Below are 12,945 nucleotides of genomic sequence, written 5' to 3' on the forward strand. Positions count from 1 at the left end.
TACATTTTCAAAAGAGACAGTAAATTACAGAATGCTAGTAGTGGGTGATATTATATAAATGCTGTCATGATTTTGTCATTTGTAAACTATACATGACATTGATTCTACATTGTAACTGATGTGATGTTCTACAAAGTGCTTTTAATTAAAAATAGGCAAACATTTGTTTGTTTCTTTATTCAACTTTTGAACAGTGGTAATTAGTAAGTACATAACCAGTAAATGCAAATTATTTACATGCCCCCCTAAATTAAAACATTATGGGTTATTCAGAACAGAACTATGCTTGGAAAAATATTTTGATCCAACTCCTCCACAGTAGCAGGTGGAATTTTTCTGTTTTGAGGACGGCTTCTTTTCCCTGTCACTACAGATGGTCTGTTTATGTTTTGATTGAGAGCATTTTTTTGGGCAGCTGAAGAGGAGAACTCTATCTTATGGCCACCCTCTGACTGTATCTTGGTCATATTACCCAGCAAAACCCAGTATGCAGGTTCATCTGTAACAGTCCTTGTGCCACAGATCCTCACTGTTGCTTCTACTTTAAACAGAAGAGCAGGGACATGGCTGCAGGTCTCCACGACTCCGGCCATACAGCTGCAGTAGGCGGCTTCAACCTTCCCTGTGATGCTCACAATGACCCATGGCTTCAATGCTGGTTGATTCAGTCTTTGAGAGTGCAGGACCTGAAACACACACAGACAAAGTTCAAGACACAAACTTTAATAAGCCAAGGCCGACACAAATGTGTTGTATCTACGTTCAAATACATTAATCATAAATGTAACAAATAAAGTGTTTTTATCTATCTATCTATAGAAAGCTGCATGTTATATTTTAAATCTGCATGTTTCTTTTTAGAAACCTATCAGAAAAAAACTTAAGTATGTAATGCAAGGATGTAATCACTTTCAAGAGTGAGAAAGCATAAAGTTCGACTTTAAGTGTAATTAGGATTATTTATAATAAATATGAATTAATTAGTGCAATTTCTTTAACCATAGAGAATATTTAAATCCTTCAGGACAATGTCACATCAGTGCACTGAACTCACTATGTTATCCATCTAAAAGAGCCTCCACGTGTTCTCACTGTAATTTCCCCCTCATGAATGAATTTATGCTGCACTAATCTGAATGTTAGGAGGGAAATCAAACGCATTTTACTCGCAGTACTCAAGCTGACTTACCTTTGTTTGAATGACGGCGTACTCACAATTGTACCCAGATCCTTGGTGAATTGGATGTGAGCCTCCAGAGATTTATAATGGCGAAATTGGTGCGCCGTGTATGCGCTGACTTCACAGGCAAGGTACGAGAATATATCAGGCTACGTCAATAGCGGTTTGGTCTTCAAGGTTTCTACTCCACTGCCGGATTTCATACGGGTCCACATTTCCAATGCACAATATTTTTTTGCAAGTACCGTCTCTTTCCATCTGGACACAATCTGTCTCTATACCGTCCTTTTTCTTTTGAGCTAGTGTTCAGAATTGCTCCTTCCAACACAGAGAGTGTGTTTGTTTTGATTCGTGGCCTGCGCTCCCACAATGCATTGCAGCGTTACGTCAACTCCAAAGCCCATTGCGTGCAGGAGAGTATGCGCATGCGCATTGCCATGGTGAAGATAAAATGAAAAGTAATTAATAAAAAGTACATATTTAAATATTCCCACAAATGTGCAATGAACGTGCAAAAAATCTGTTTAGTAGTCGTTGCTGTTTCTTTCTTCTTTTTTCTTTCTTTTGAAAAATAACCGACGTCTCTGAGGCGCGAATTCCGACAGTGAGAGGAACGGCCGGATACAGGAGACGGGAAGAAACAAGCCGATTATGTTCGCGTTAATTAAGTGGTTGGAAGATATAAAATTCTCAATTCTGCCAACTGAACATATACGAGATTTTAATGAGGATGAATAATTAGCCGGCATGGAGGAAATGGACGTTTATTTCGTGGAGTGGCGACAAGGAGCCAAAAGGCGGGTGTCTACGAAGCCTCCATCATCAAGCTAGCAGGTGCCTTTTCTCAAATATAATATTACTTTATTCTCGCTATTTGGCGCGGAAGCGTAGAGCTGCCACCCAGACAAAAGAGAAATATAAGTATATCACGTTATAACGTGAAAAGTATATCGTGCTAACAATATACTATCATGTTTGTACAATATACTTTTCACGTTTGAACAATGTAATATCACGTTATTACAATATACATAATTTTCACGTTCGTAAAATATTGTGCGAACGTGATAATTATGTATATTATAATAACGTGATATTATATTATACAAACATGAAAAGCATAATGTTAGAACAATAAACTTTTCACGTTATAACGTGATATAGCTCTATTTTGCTTTTGCCTGGGTGGCAGCTCCACGCTTCCATAATTTGGTAATCAAAATATGTAACTTAATTAATTATATTGTGACGTACTTTTGCCTTTTCTTATTATTCTGCCTTCTCAGAAAGGGAAAAAAATTACAAATAAAACTTTTTACACTTGTTATATAGAATATTCACATTTAATTTGACTTTTACAGAAATCCCACCTCTCCTTCTGGCTACAGAGCACTTACTTACCAAGGTGAGAAACAAAGCACAGTTAAGCTTTATTAATATTCACTAATTACAATGTTCCACATTTCCTTGCTTTTTTTAGTCTTTTTAGGCTTTTTAGAGTTTTTATGGTTGTTTAGCAGTAATGTTTCTGCCTATTTATTTCAGCCCATGAAATCGAATGCAGATCTTCCTAATGTGAGATTTACATAAATCTAAGTAATTTTGTTTGTTGTTATCATTAATGTTGTTGCTGTTGTTGTTTTTGTGCAGTTTACAATCATATAAACCTAGCAAGCATCAGTCATCACAGTAACTAACCTAAACAGATTCTTGCTTTATTCACATATATTATATGTAATTATATATACTTGTACATTGTAACTAGGGTTGCAGCCACTTGGCCCCACCCCATTGTTGTGACAGCCCTGATTGTCCTACACTGCATCTGAGCAGGGAACAGTCTCAACCTCATGCTGCCCTCTCCCATCCTCCTAAAGTAAGTATTTGTTGTTGTAGTTTTTTATGCAGTGTCTGTGTCACAAATGCTAAGCATAATTATTGAAATAATAACTGTTTTCTAACAGATTTTCCCAAACACTAGCTATGTTTGTTGTCATTCAGACCAGTACTACTGTTTAGACATTGCTTAGTGGTCATACATGTTTGGCAAGCTTGTTATGATACCAAAACAGTAGGCCTGTCACAATAGTCGATATATCAACCAAACGCACAATATATGTACATGACCTCAATAATTGTTGATGATGCAATATATCTGCCATTATATTTACATAAAAAATTACAAAAATAAAATATAATAATAACAAAATAATAACAGTATTTTCTATTTGTTAAAAAATTTGCTGTTTATACAAGTTTTTAAGGTATCTAATATTTTGATACCTAATTTCCATGATCTAAATACTTTAAGAATTAGATGTTGGTTTGTCAATTGAAAGTGTGTAGATCTTGCATTATTATGGTGTTATATTATGATTAGGGCTGGGTATCGTCACTGATTTCTAGAATCGATTCAATTCCGATTCACAAGGTCCAGAATCGATTCGATCCACGATTCGATTTAATTCGATTCACTTCGATTTGAATCTGGGAAATTTTGACAGTCAGAAATATTATAATTCAGATTAGTACATTTACATATTTTTGTATCTATAAAAAGGAAGCTGACACACGCAAGACTTTATCAAAGGTGTGAGCGTCACAGCAGATGCCTTTGTGTTAAAGTAGCTGAAGATAAAACACAGAAAAACATGAAGGAGATTTTCCTGGCCTGGGATTTTATAAAAATATTCTGCAGTACATCAAAAACGAAAGAAAACCATTAATCATATGAACATTACCTCTGAAGTTACAGCGGTTTTATTAGAGACACGGCTAAGCATTTTGCATAATTTTAAAAAGTTTAAATTTGTTCAGTATTGAACGGCAGAAATTAGGTTTTCTTTTCGGAAGTATATAAAACGGAAAGAAAAAAAAAAAAGTCGGCCGATAGCGCTGTAAACAAAGGTAGACTTGTGCGTAACAAGCAAGCGAATAATGCAGAAAAACATACAGAGAGAGAGAGAGAGGGGGGAGAGAGAGAGCTGTGCATCATGGTAGAAGCAAAACAGTAAAAGTAAGAGTGAATACATGACGATGTTTATGTGAAGTGTAGTTTGGATCTTTTGCTGCTGGTTCGGTCAATATTGTTTGGAGAGACATCAAACTAACAGCTTTACAATCAGCGCATAAAGGGCGTGAACACAAAGCGCGGACCCGCCGACAGATCAGAATCAGCGGGCTGTCGGCTTTCAGCCCCGACTGTGAGAAATTCGACATCTGATTCTGATCCGCGGGCTGCGCTGTGTGTTTAAGTCTTTGTGCAGAATCCGTGTTCCTGCTCTCATTTACTGTTTTAGCTGTTTGGTGATTGTTGAAGTTTTGTGAGATTTCACCTGAGATTCTGGCATTTCGGGCAAAATAAATTTATATTAAAAAATCGATTCAGGATTTTAATGAATCGATTTTACGTAATCCAAGCCAGAATCGATTTTAATCGATACATCGATTATAAAAACCCACCCCTAATTATGATTATACATTCACTGGCATAAAATGGTCTTAAAATGACGATGACATAACTTGTCGCAATTCTTTATGGGGCAATATACAGACCAACAAAAGGTTGGTATCGTAACAGGCCTACAAAACAGATGGTTTCATGATTGATAAACTCAAAAAATAAATACATTTAATTTCTCTGAGATTCTCTGATATTCAGTTACAGTTCACAACACAGCTACCTGTACATGCAGTACTGTACTGTAAATTTAAATCTCTGCATTTAGCATCTGACTAGAAGAGTCACAGTTACTGCCTCGTTTTTGTTTTTTTGTTTTTCACAAATACCTGGACTATTACTAACACATTTACTGTTTTACTTTTAGCTTGTGGATACAAATACAGATGTCCTTAATGTAAGTTGTGCATTTTAATTACATCATGTTATTTTTATTATTATTTATTTATTTTGAATGCCTTTTTTGTTGGGCTTTTTTGACCATAACAAGACATTTTTGCAGGATATATATGGTGAATTTATATGCATAGATACAGTCGTAGTGCTTGACACATGCACAGAGCAGTAGATGGACCAGGAGGGAAATAATTACAATCATGATGTTGATTGCTGATGTCAGTATATATATTTTAGAGGAATGTTTTGTTTTTCACCCAAAATGAACTATATTGCTTCAGAAGAGATTTATTACCCTACCGGACTCTTATATATTGTTCTGTTTTTTGTTTGTTTGTTTGTTTTTGTTGTTTTTAGGTTCAGTGGTGCGTGTTCTTCTAATGGCCGCCTTCCCACTGGAGGTTTTGATCCACAGCAATTTAAAAGGTAAACAGCTTTGAAAGTCAGTTAAAATGGTTAGCTAATAGTATTCTAAAAAGCCTACTTCTCTGTCACCAGTTTCTTTACCAATATGTACCCATAAAAGTATCTCTCAATAGCATATCATTGTAGTTCAAATGTTTAGTTGTACAAATATCAGATTTTTGGAAATCTAAAACTAGTCAGATACTCAAATGTTCATGCTTTTTATAGGAGGACAGAGCAAAACGGACATCGGCGCAGAGTGAAGAACTGCCCTTGATAAGGAAAAAAAATGCCCGTGTTACGAAATCCGCTGGCTCTGATTACCTAAGCCTACAATGCCCACAATGCCTTCCGAATCATGTGACAACCCCTTGGCTTTTGTAATTGCTCTTCGCTTCACTTGAACGACATATTGTTGTTCTACTTAGCAATTAGCCTATAGCCTATCGTTCAGCATCACCTCACTCAACAGGCACGATGGGTGCTTCGACTTACGAAAGACCCTCAGGAACAAATTAATTTCGTAAGTCGGGGTTCCAATATATATATATGTGTGTGTGTGTGTTTCTTTTAGAATGTTTAAGTATGTAATGAGAATAAAATTGTAAAATTAATATTCCGGGTTAATGGTTAAATTTATATATTTTTGGATGATTTTAAATAAGTTTAAATTGTATTTTTAAATATATTTTTAAATATATTTCAAAATATAGAAAAATGGCCAAAAAAATATAAGCGTTAAAACACATTTCAAAATATATTATGAATATATTTTTAAATATATTTCAAAATATACAAAAAATGGCCAAAAAATATATGTGCTAAAATACATTTCAAAATATATAAATATATTTTGGCCAAATATATTTTAAAATATATTTTTAAATATATTTCAAAATATACAAAAAATGGCCAAAAAATATATGTGCTAAAATACATTTCAAAATATATAAATATATTTTGGCCAAATATATTTTTAAATATATTTCAAAATATACAAAAAATGGCCAAAAAATATATGTGCTAAAATACATTTCAAAATATATAAATATATTTTGGCCAAATATATTTTTAAATATATTTCAAAATATACAAAAAATGGCCAAAAAATATATGTGCTAAAATACATTTCAAAATATATAAATATATTTTAAAATGTATTTTAGCACATATATTTTTGTCAAATGCATCCCTAGGGATGCATTTGACATATGTTTCACATATTATAGCCCAACAAGTTACTTATAGCAGTTTAAATACAAGCAATCAGTTTTTGGCAAATACCGGAAATCAGTTTTTGGCAGACAATCACTTTTTGGCACAACACCGGCGGCTGCCTCGGGTCTCTTTTCCTTCTGCGTCCCCTTTCCCTCATCCACCTGCTGCCTCCACCACTTGCTAATGGTACAGAATCTGTGGAAGCTCCGCGATGCCGCCACACGAAGTAACGAGTAACGACCCTATCTAAATCCCAGTAACGACTAACGCGTTCCTGATTTTGGCATAATAACTAGTTACCGTGCTCGTTACTACAATAATAACGTAGTTATTGTAACGCGTTACTTAATAACGCGTTAGTCCCAACACTGCTCTTATCATGGTCCCTGTGCCTCGCTGGTCGACTCTCCATTAGGCAACATAGTTGTTTCTGTTTTTTACTCTCTCCCTCCTTCCTCTCCTCCTCTCGCTCTCTGTCTTTCACCGCAGCGATGCTCATTACGGGCTCCCGCTGCTGGCCCACACACCTGCTCTCATCACCACACCGGTCGCTGATCCCAGCTGATTGCTATTTAAGATGGCGGATCTGCGCTAGTCTTCGCTGAATCGTTGAGCTATCGGCGTCAGTCAAACCTGCGAATCAGCAAATCTGAACCAGTGTATCTGTGCGTGTTGTAACTATCCTGCTAACTGGACCTTTTGTGTGTTTAGATCTTTTCTGGAACCTGATTACGGACTACGAGAGGAGTGCAGTGGAGAAGGAGTTGGAGTTTTGTACAGAAAGTGTGGAGCACCTCTTCCCAACCCCTGTTTCCCCATGGACCCCTTTCCCCTGCACATTGTGGATATTCACTTGGTGTTGTGTTCACTGTAAATAAACGCACTATCTTTTGCCTAAGGAAAACCTGGCCTGTATCTGATTCCTTTTAAGAAACCTTATCACAAGTCTTCACTGCTTTAGAATCTAGTGCAAGCCTACTTTACTGCACTGCATCTAATGCTTTCCATTGTGCTTGGTGATCTAAGGCCTGGAAGCAGCTGCTCAGCCATGGAAATTCCATGAAGCTCTCTATGTGCTGTTTTTGAGCTCATCTGGAGCCCATGTGAAGTTTCAAGGTCTGCAGCAACTGATTCTGCAGAAAGTGACTTCTACACACCAATTGCCTCAGCATACACTGACCCCACTGTGATTTTCCTTTGTCGCTTAAACTTTATTATAATACCACAAACAGCTGACTCTGGAATGTTTAGTAATGAGGAAATTTCATGACTGAACTTGTTAGTAGTTTGTAGCATTCTAGTCTGGTACCACGCTGGAATTCCCTGAGCTCCTGAAAGCTACGCTTTCTTTCACAAATGTTTGCTGAAGCAGTCTGCATGGCTACCTGCTTGATTATATACACTGTTGCCATGAAAGAGATCGAAACACCTAAATTCAATGATTTGGATGGGTGAGTGAATACTTTTAGAGAAATAGCATTGATGCATCTTGTCTGTTTCACTTCCACCTTTCTATGAAGCTGTTTGCATTTATCTTGGGTGAAGCTTGAGATGCATAGAGAATAATGATGTCATAATGCTGTGTAAAGTTCTTGGTAAATGTGTATTTGCTTAGGTGAACACTTTTAAGGAGTCACCTGTCCATATTTAACAAGATGATCTATGTTGTGTATTTATTTATTTAATTATTGACCTGTTGGTGCTTTTGTCCTATACTTGCTTAGTGCCTATAGGCCACCATCCAAGGCAGGCAGATTCTTGGAGCCCAGTGCCAGACTTTGACATTTAACAATAGTTATCTTAGCTAGTACCTTAGTGTGTCTTGCTAGGCACACCAGACTCTGTTGTTACTGAGTCAGGTGCACCAAACTGGGGGTTAGAGTGGGAAAAGCAGTAGTTGACTGCACTGTCTTGACTTGTTAGTACACATGACTGTTTAAGTTGATCAGTCAGAGACTTCCCACGTTCACACCTCTAATTTCACACCTCTAATTTCACACCTCTAAAAGGTGTTTCCAGCAAAAGGAAAACATTAATAAAATATATGTAACTACAAATAATTTCTCAGTGAAATATGATAACACTCTTAGTGAAATAAATACTGCTCTTCTAAGACTTGTTCAACCTTTCAGTTTAATCATGGAAATATTAAATAATATCCAGCAAATGTATCACTCAGCCTTTCCTGCTGCATGAGCATATTCTGACGTGTTTCTGTTCTCTTTTGCATAAACTGAGAGGGAGGAGTAATGGCAGCAAATAAAAGCAGCAAAAGACAGAGATGAGTGTAGATTAAAGACAGACTCTCTCAGCTAAAAGGAACATGGGGTCTGGTGAGAAACTTTCGACATACATTAGCATTTCTTTTAAACTATGCCAGCTAAAAGATAATATGAGCTTTTGATAAACTGAATAAAGTGATTTTTGTTTTAGGTAACATCAGTTCGGCTGCAAATCCATCACATGGACTGGAATCAGCTTTGAGACACATACAAACAGCCTCTATTGTCATCTACTGTGTGATATTTATAGTTGGAACTCTGGGCAATGCTCTGGTTATCTATGTGACGGGCTTCAAAATGAAGAAAACAGTCGAGACAGTTTGGTTTCTCAACCTGGCCATAGCTGACTTCCTCTTCACAGCCTTCCTGATTTTCTCGATCATTTCTCTCTCTCAGAGTCACCAATGGCCTTTTGGACAATTCATGTGCAAGCTCAACACTTTTGTGATTGTAGTCAACATGTTTGCCAGCATCTTTACTCTGACAGCTATGAGTGCTGATCGTTGTTTGTCCATCTGGGTGGTGGTGTGGGCACACAACAAGCGCACAGTCTGCAAAGCTCGGCTCATATGTGTTGGTATCTGGGTGATTGCTGCGGTCTGCAGCACTCCTTATGCCACTTTTCGCACTGTTGTGGAATACAATGGGGCACATTACTGTGGTTATATGACACATGAACAGAAATGGAGTCTCCACATTTTTCGCTTTCTTATGGGCTTTGTGATCCCATTCCTGGTCATATTTGTGTCTTATGTGGCCATAGGCATACGTGCAATGCGCATGTCAAGAACAAGGAGACGGAGATCTCGCCGAATCATTTTCTCCATCATTTTTGCATTCTTCATCTGTTGGTTGCCCTTCCATATTTGCAATTTTATAGAATTAAAGCATATGACTAACCCTAAAACCTTGGCCATTGTTAAGATCATGGGTCCTCTGACTGTGAGTCTGGCTTTTCTGAACAGCTGCTTGAACCCCATCCTCTATGTTTTCATGTGTGACGAATTCATAAAAAAGCTTCGGCAGTCCATATGTTTTGTACTTGAGAGCGTCCTGGCAGAGGACCACATGTCGTTCTTGTCCACTCGCTCCATGTCAACCTTTTCAAATACTGCCCAAAAGTCAGAAGCTGCTGCAACTTCAAACAGGACTGACACGGCCGATTTGAAATCCTTCACAGAAAGCAAAGTGATCGTCACTGAGGAGACACCGAGCACTGAATAAGATTTCAACATCAGGCAATGTAAACTGAAGAAAAAAACTTTTTTAATTGTTCGTGTCAAATTGACTGACACAGTGCACTCATGCATAGATATTAAAAAGTGTGTGTTAAATTGTTACTTTGTTATAAATTGTTCTTACTGTTGCAGGGAGTATCTCGCTGTGCTCCAAAGTGTAAGAAAGAAATGTTACGACTTTTCTGATTAGTCAAAGTAACAGAAACCCTTTGTGGCTTTGCTTCAGCTTAAAGTTGTGATTATTGATTTACTGATTAAAACAACCAATGTTACATGAAATGTGTTTTTTAAGGGTTTTCAAGATTACATTTGGTAAGATTTCTATTTGTGTACATAACTTTTTCATCTTCGAGCTTGTTAAACCATGTTTATTAGTATCTGCATCTATTACACTGTCAGAGACTCAACATTTATTGGTCTCTATGTATTTTTAACCTGTGAATAAAAACATGCCGATTAAATGCTTTTGTCTGCCTTCATGACAAACCTGACATACACACTGCTTCACCGCTGATCTAACAGGATGTCACGGTGTTCTATATTTGACTTGGAACACACTATGTAAATAACTATGAAGTGCAGAAAATGAACCACAGATTCACTCAGCTAGTTCTAGGTATCTTGCTGCACGCATATACTGTTCAGGCCTTTCTCACTCTGGGACTCAATATCAGAGCAGTAGTAATTACACTATTCACTCTAAATGTTTTTACTAAAAAAGTTGCTAAAAGTTTGCCTTTCATGAGGATAGATATTGAACTGTAAAGGCCATAGTAAATATCAGTAATGTTTGGTTTTCACTAAGGATCTCCAGAGGTAAGCAAGGTTATTTGCCAAGTCAGCATCATCAAAACTTTCTATGATTTATATCCAGTAGATTCTGCAGAACTGTAAAATTATACAATATATTGATATATATTATACTGATATATTTATCACTTTGCCTACACTACACTGCACATAACATACATTTCTGAACTGGTCTTCATCATTTGTGTCCTTTCTTCTACTAGCTGCAATTCTAGCAGTATAAAAGGAAGTAAGAAGAAGGAGTGTAAAAACATTTTATACATGTTATAAATCACTCACATCAATCATACACACATTCCTGTGACAATGCAATGCACAGTTCTTCAGTGGTTTTAATGAGGTGTGGCTTTTGATGGATCTTTCAGTCCAGTCCTTGTGTAATTCAGCATTCCTCAGCTATTTTTCCCTGTTTCCCTACCTTAAAAGTGGCTTCTTGACAGCCACCTTTCCACAGAGACTGTTTCTGATGAGCCTTCATCATGAGCAATAGATGGATCAGCTGAAGGGCCAGATGCATGTCTAATGTTTTGTGTCAATTTTATGCTTGTTTTTTCTCCTAACTCTTAAGGACATGACTTTCAGATACTTTTTGTAGTACTGAAAAAGAGTACTATACTATTTGACTGCAAATAGTCTGTAGGCCTGCTACTTCTTCTTCTTTTCTACATTTGCCCGGTTCCTCATTTTTTAAGCACACAAAAATACAATTTTATGAATGTCAAACTGACAAACATCATTGACATTTTTTTCACAGAGCCAACAAAAGAAATAAAAACAAATTATGTTTTTGTGACAGTCTGCTAATAACAAATTGCAAACTGAAAGGAACAATTTAAAATGAGTAATTTAAAATGAGTCCGTTGCTAAGTTGTCTGTTATGTGTTGACACAACACTCATTCATTCCTTGAGCTACATGAATTTTTATATTTTTGTGATTCATATGTCAGTGTTAAATGGCTTTGAAAAATCCTCTGAAAATGATCAGCTACAAGGACTGAAATGAAAGTGTATGAAAAAGCAGCTGATGTCAAAAGAAAAACCTTCAGGAAGGCTGAAGAACTATTGCTCAAGATCCCTTGATCAACTGCAAAACATTACAAGAAAGTCAGATTCCTTGGAAGAAAAATACAAGAAGCACTTCAAGAACACACCCTTCCACCAACGCAGTTCACTCTCTGGGCAGCATTTACTTTTAAGGAAATAGTGCTGTAATTTTTAAATATTTGTTTTTGTTTTCTTTGTTCTTTTTAAACATAGCCTACTTTACAGAGTTTGTAGCGGAATAAAAGAAAAGAATAGAAGTTTGATCTTAACAAAAAAGTCCAGTAAAATGTGAGATTTAGTACCTTATCTCCATCTAAAACCAACAATTAGACTTTGTCCTCTGTCTGAGTCTGAGACCACTACACCAAGCACCAATTATCTAATCTTTACAAGTCCTGCTATGATCAAGGGGACATTCTGGGCTTTCTATTGGTACTATGGAGGCATGTGACACACGACACAGGAGCTCTAGTTTTACACTCCAACTTTATTCACCTCCAAACATGAACTGAGCATATTGTGCCCAAACACAGCAGAACCCTTCCTCCCAGCTTGGGTGTGAGTGGAACCCTCTAGTGGGTCGTCACACATGCCGGCGCCCCCCCCCCCCCCCCCCACCACCACCACCACCACCACCCCCACACCCCAACACCCAAACAACAGTCCACTAGTCCAGGACCCGGGGCTTAATTGTCCAGAATGGCTGAAACAGGAAGTCCAAGAACTGGCTGTGGGTTCACCAGGCCAGGAAAGACAGGCCAAACCCTCCACCGGCCACACAAGTGCCAGCGGGCACGGAGCGATCTAAGAAGGAGGGTCAGAGTCCAATGTTCCGGCAGCAGGTGGGCGGCCGCGGCGGGGGGCCCAGGCCGGCACCACAGGAGCATCCTGCAGAACGTATGCAGGCTGAA

General features: G+C 37.5%; 1 protein-coding gene and 1 long non-coding RNA gene across 4 annotated transcripts; both read left to right on the forward strand.

Moving 5' to 3' along the window:
- The first annotated feature begins 1,759 nt into the window (after window positions 1–1,759).
- On the forward strand, window positions 1,760–5,964 carry LOC146508088 (uncharacterized). Of its 3 annotated transcripts, XR_014876915.1 has the most exons (7): window positions 1,760–2,014; window positions 2,542–2,585; window positions 2,726–2,755; window positions 2,946–3,056; window positions 5,008–5,037; window positions 5,394–5,462; window positions 5,670–5,964. It is a non-coding gene; the product is annotated as an uncharacterized LOC146508088 (long non-coding RNA). The 3 variants fall into 3 exon arrangements; XR_014876916.1 differs by lacking the exon at window positions 2,726–2,755 and having other exon boundaries at window positions 1,763–2,014; XR_014876914.1 differs by having other exon boundaries at window positions 1,903–2,014; window positions 2,542–3,056.
- A 2,857-nt stretch (window positions 5,965–8,821) lies between these two features.
- Window positions 8,822–11,878, forward strand: LOC146508089 (chemerin-like receptor 1). Its single transcript, XM_085176138.1, has 2 exons — window positions 8,822–8,992; window positions 9,093–11,878. Exons 1-2 carry the CDS (start codon window positions 8,983–8,985, stop codon window positions 10,163–10,165), a joined length of 1,083 nt encoding a protein of 360 aa, XP_085032264.1. The 5' UTR covers window positions 8,822–8,982; the 3' UTR covers window positions 10,166–11,878.
- Window positions 11,879–12,945: the final 1,067 nt, after the last annotated feature.

The sequence above is a fragment of the Neolamprologus multifasciatus genome, chromosome 11 (genome assembly GCF_963576455.1).
Source record: "Neolamprologus multifasciatus chromosome 11, fNeoMul1.2, whole genome shotgun sequence".
Taxonomy (NCBI): Eukaryota; Metazoa; Chordata; class Actinopteri; order Cichliformes; family Cichlidae; genus Neolamprologus; species Neolamprologus multifasciatus.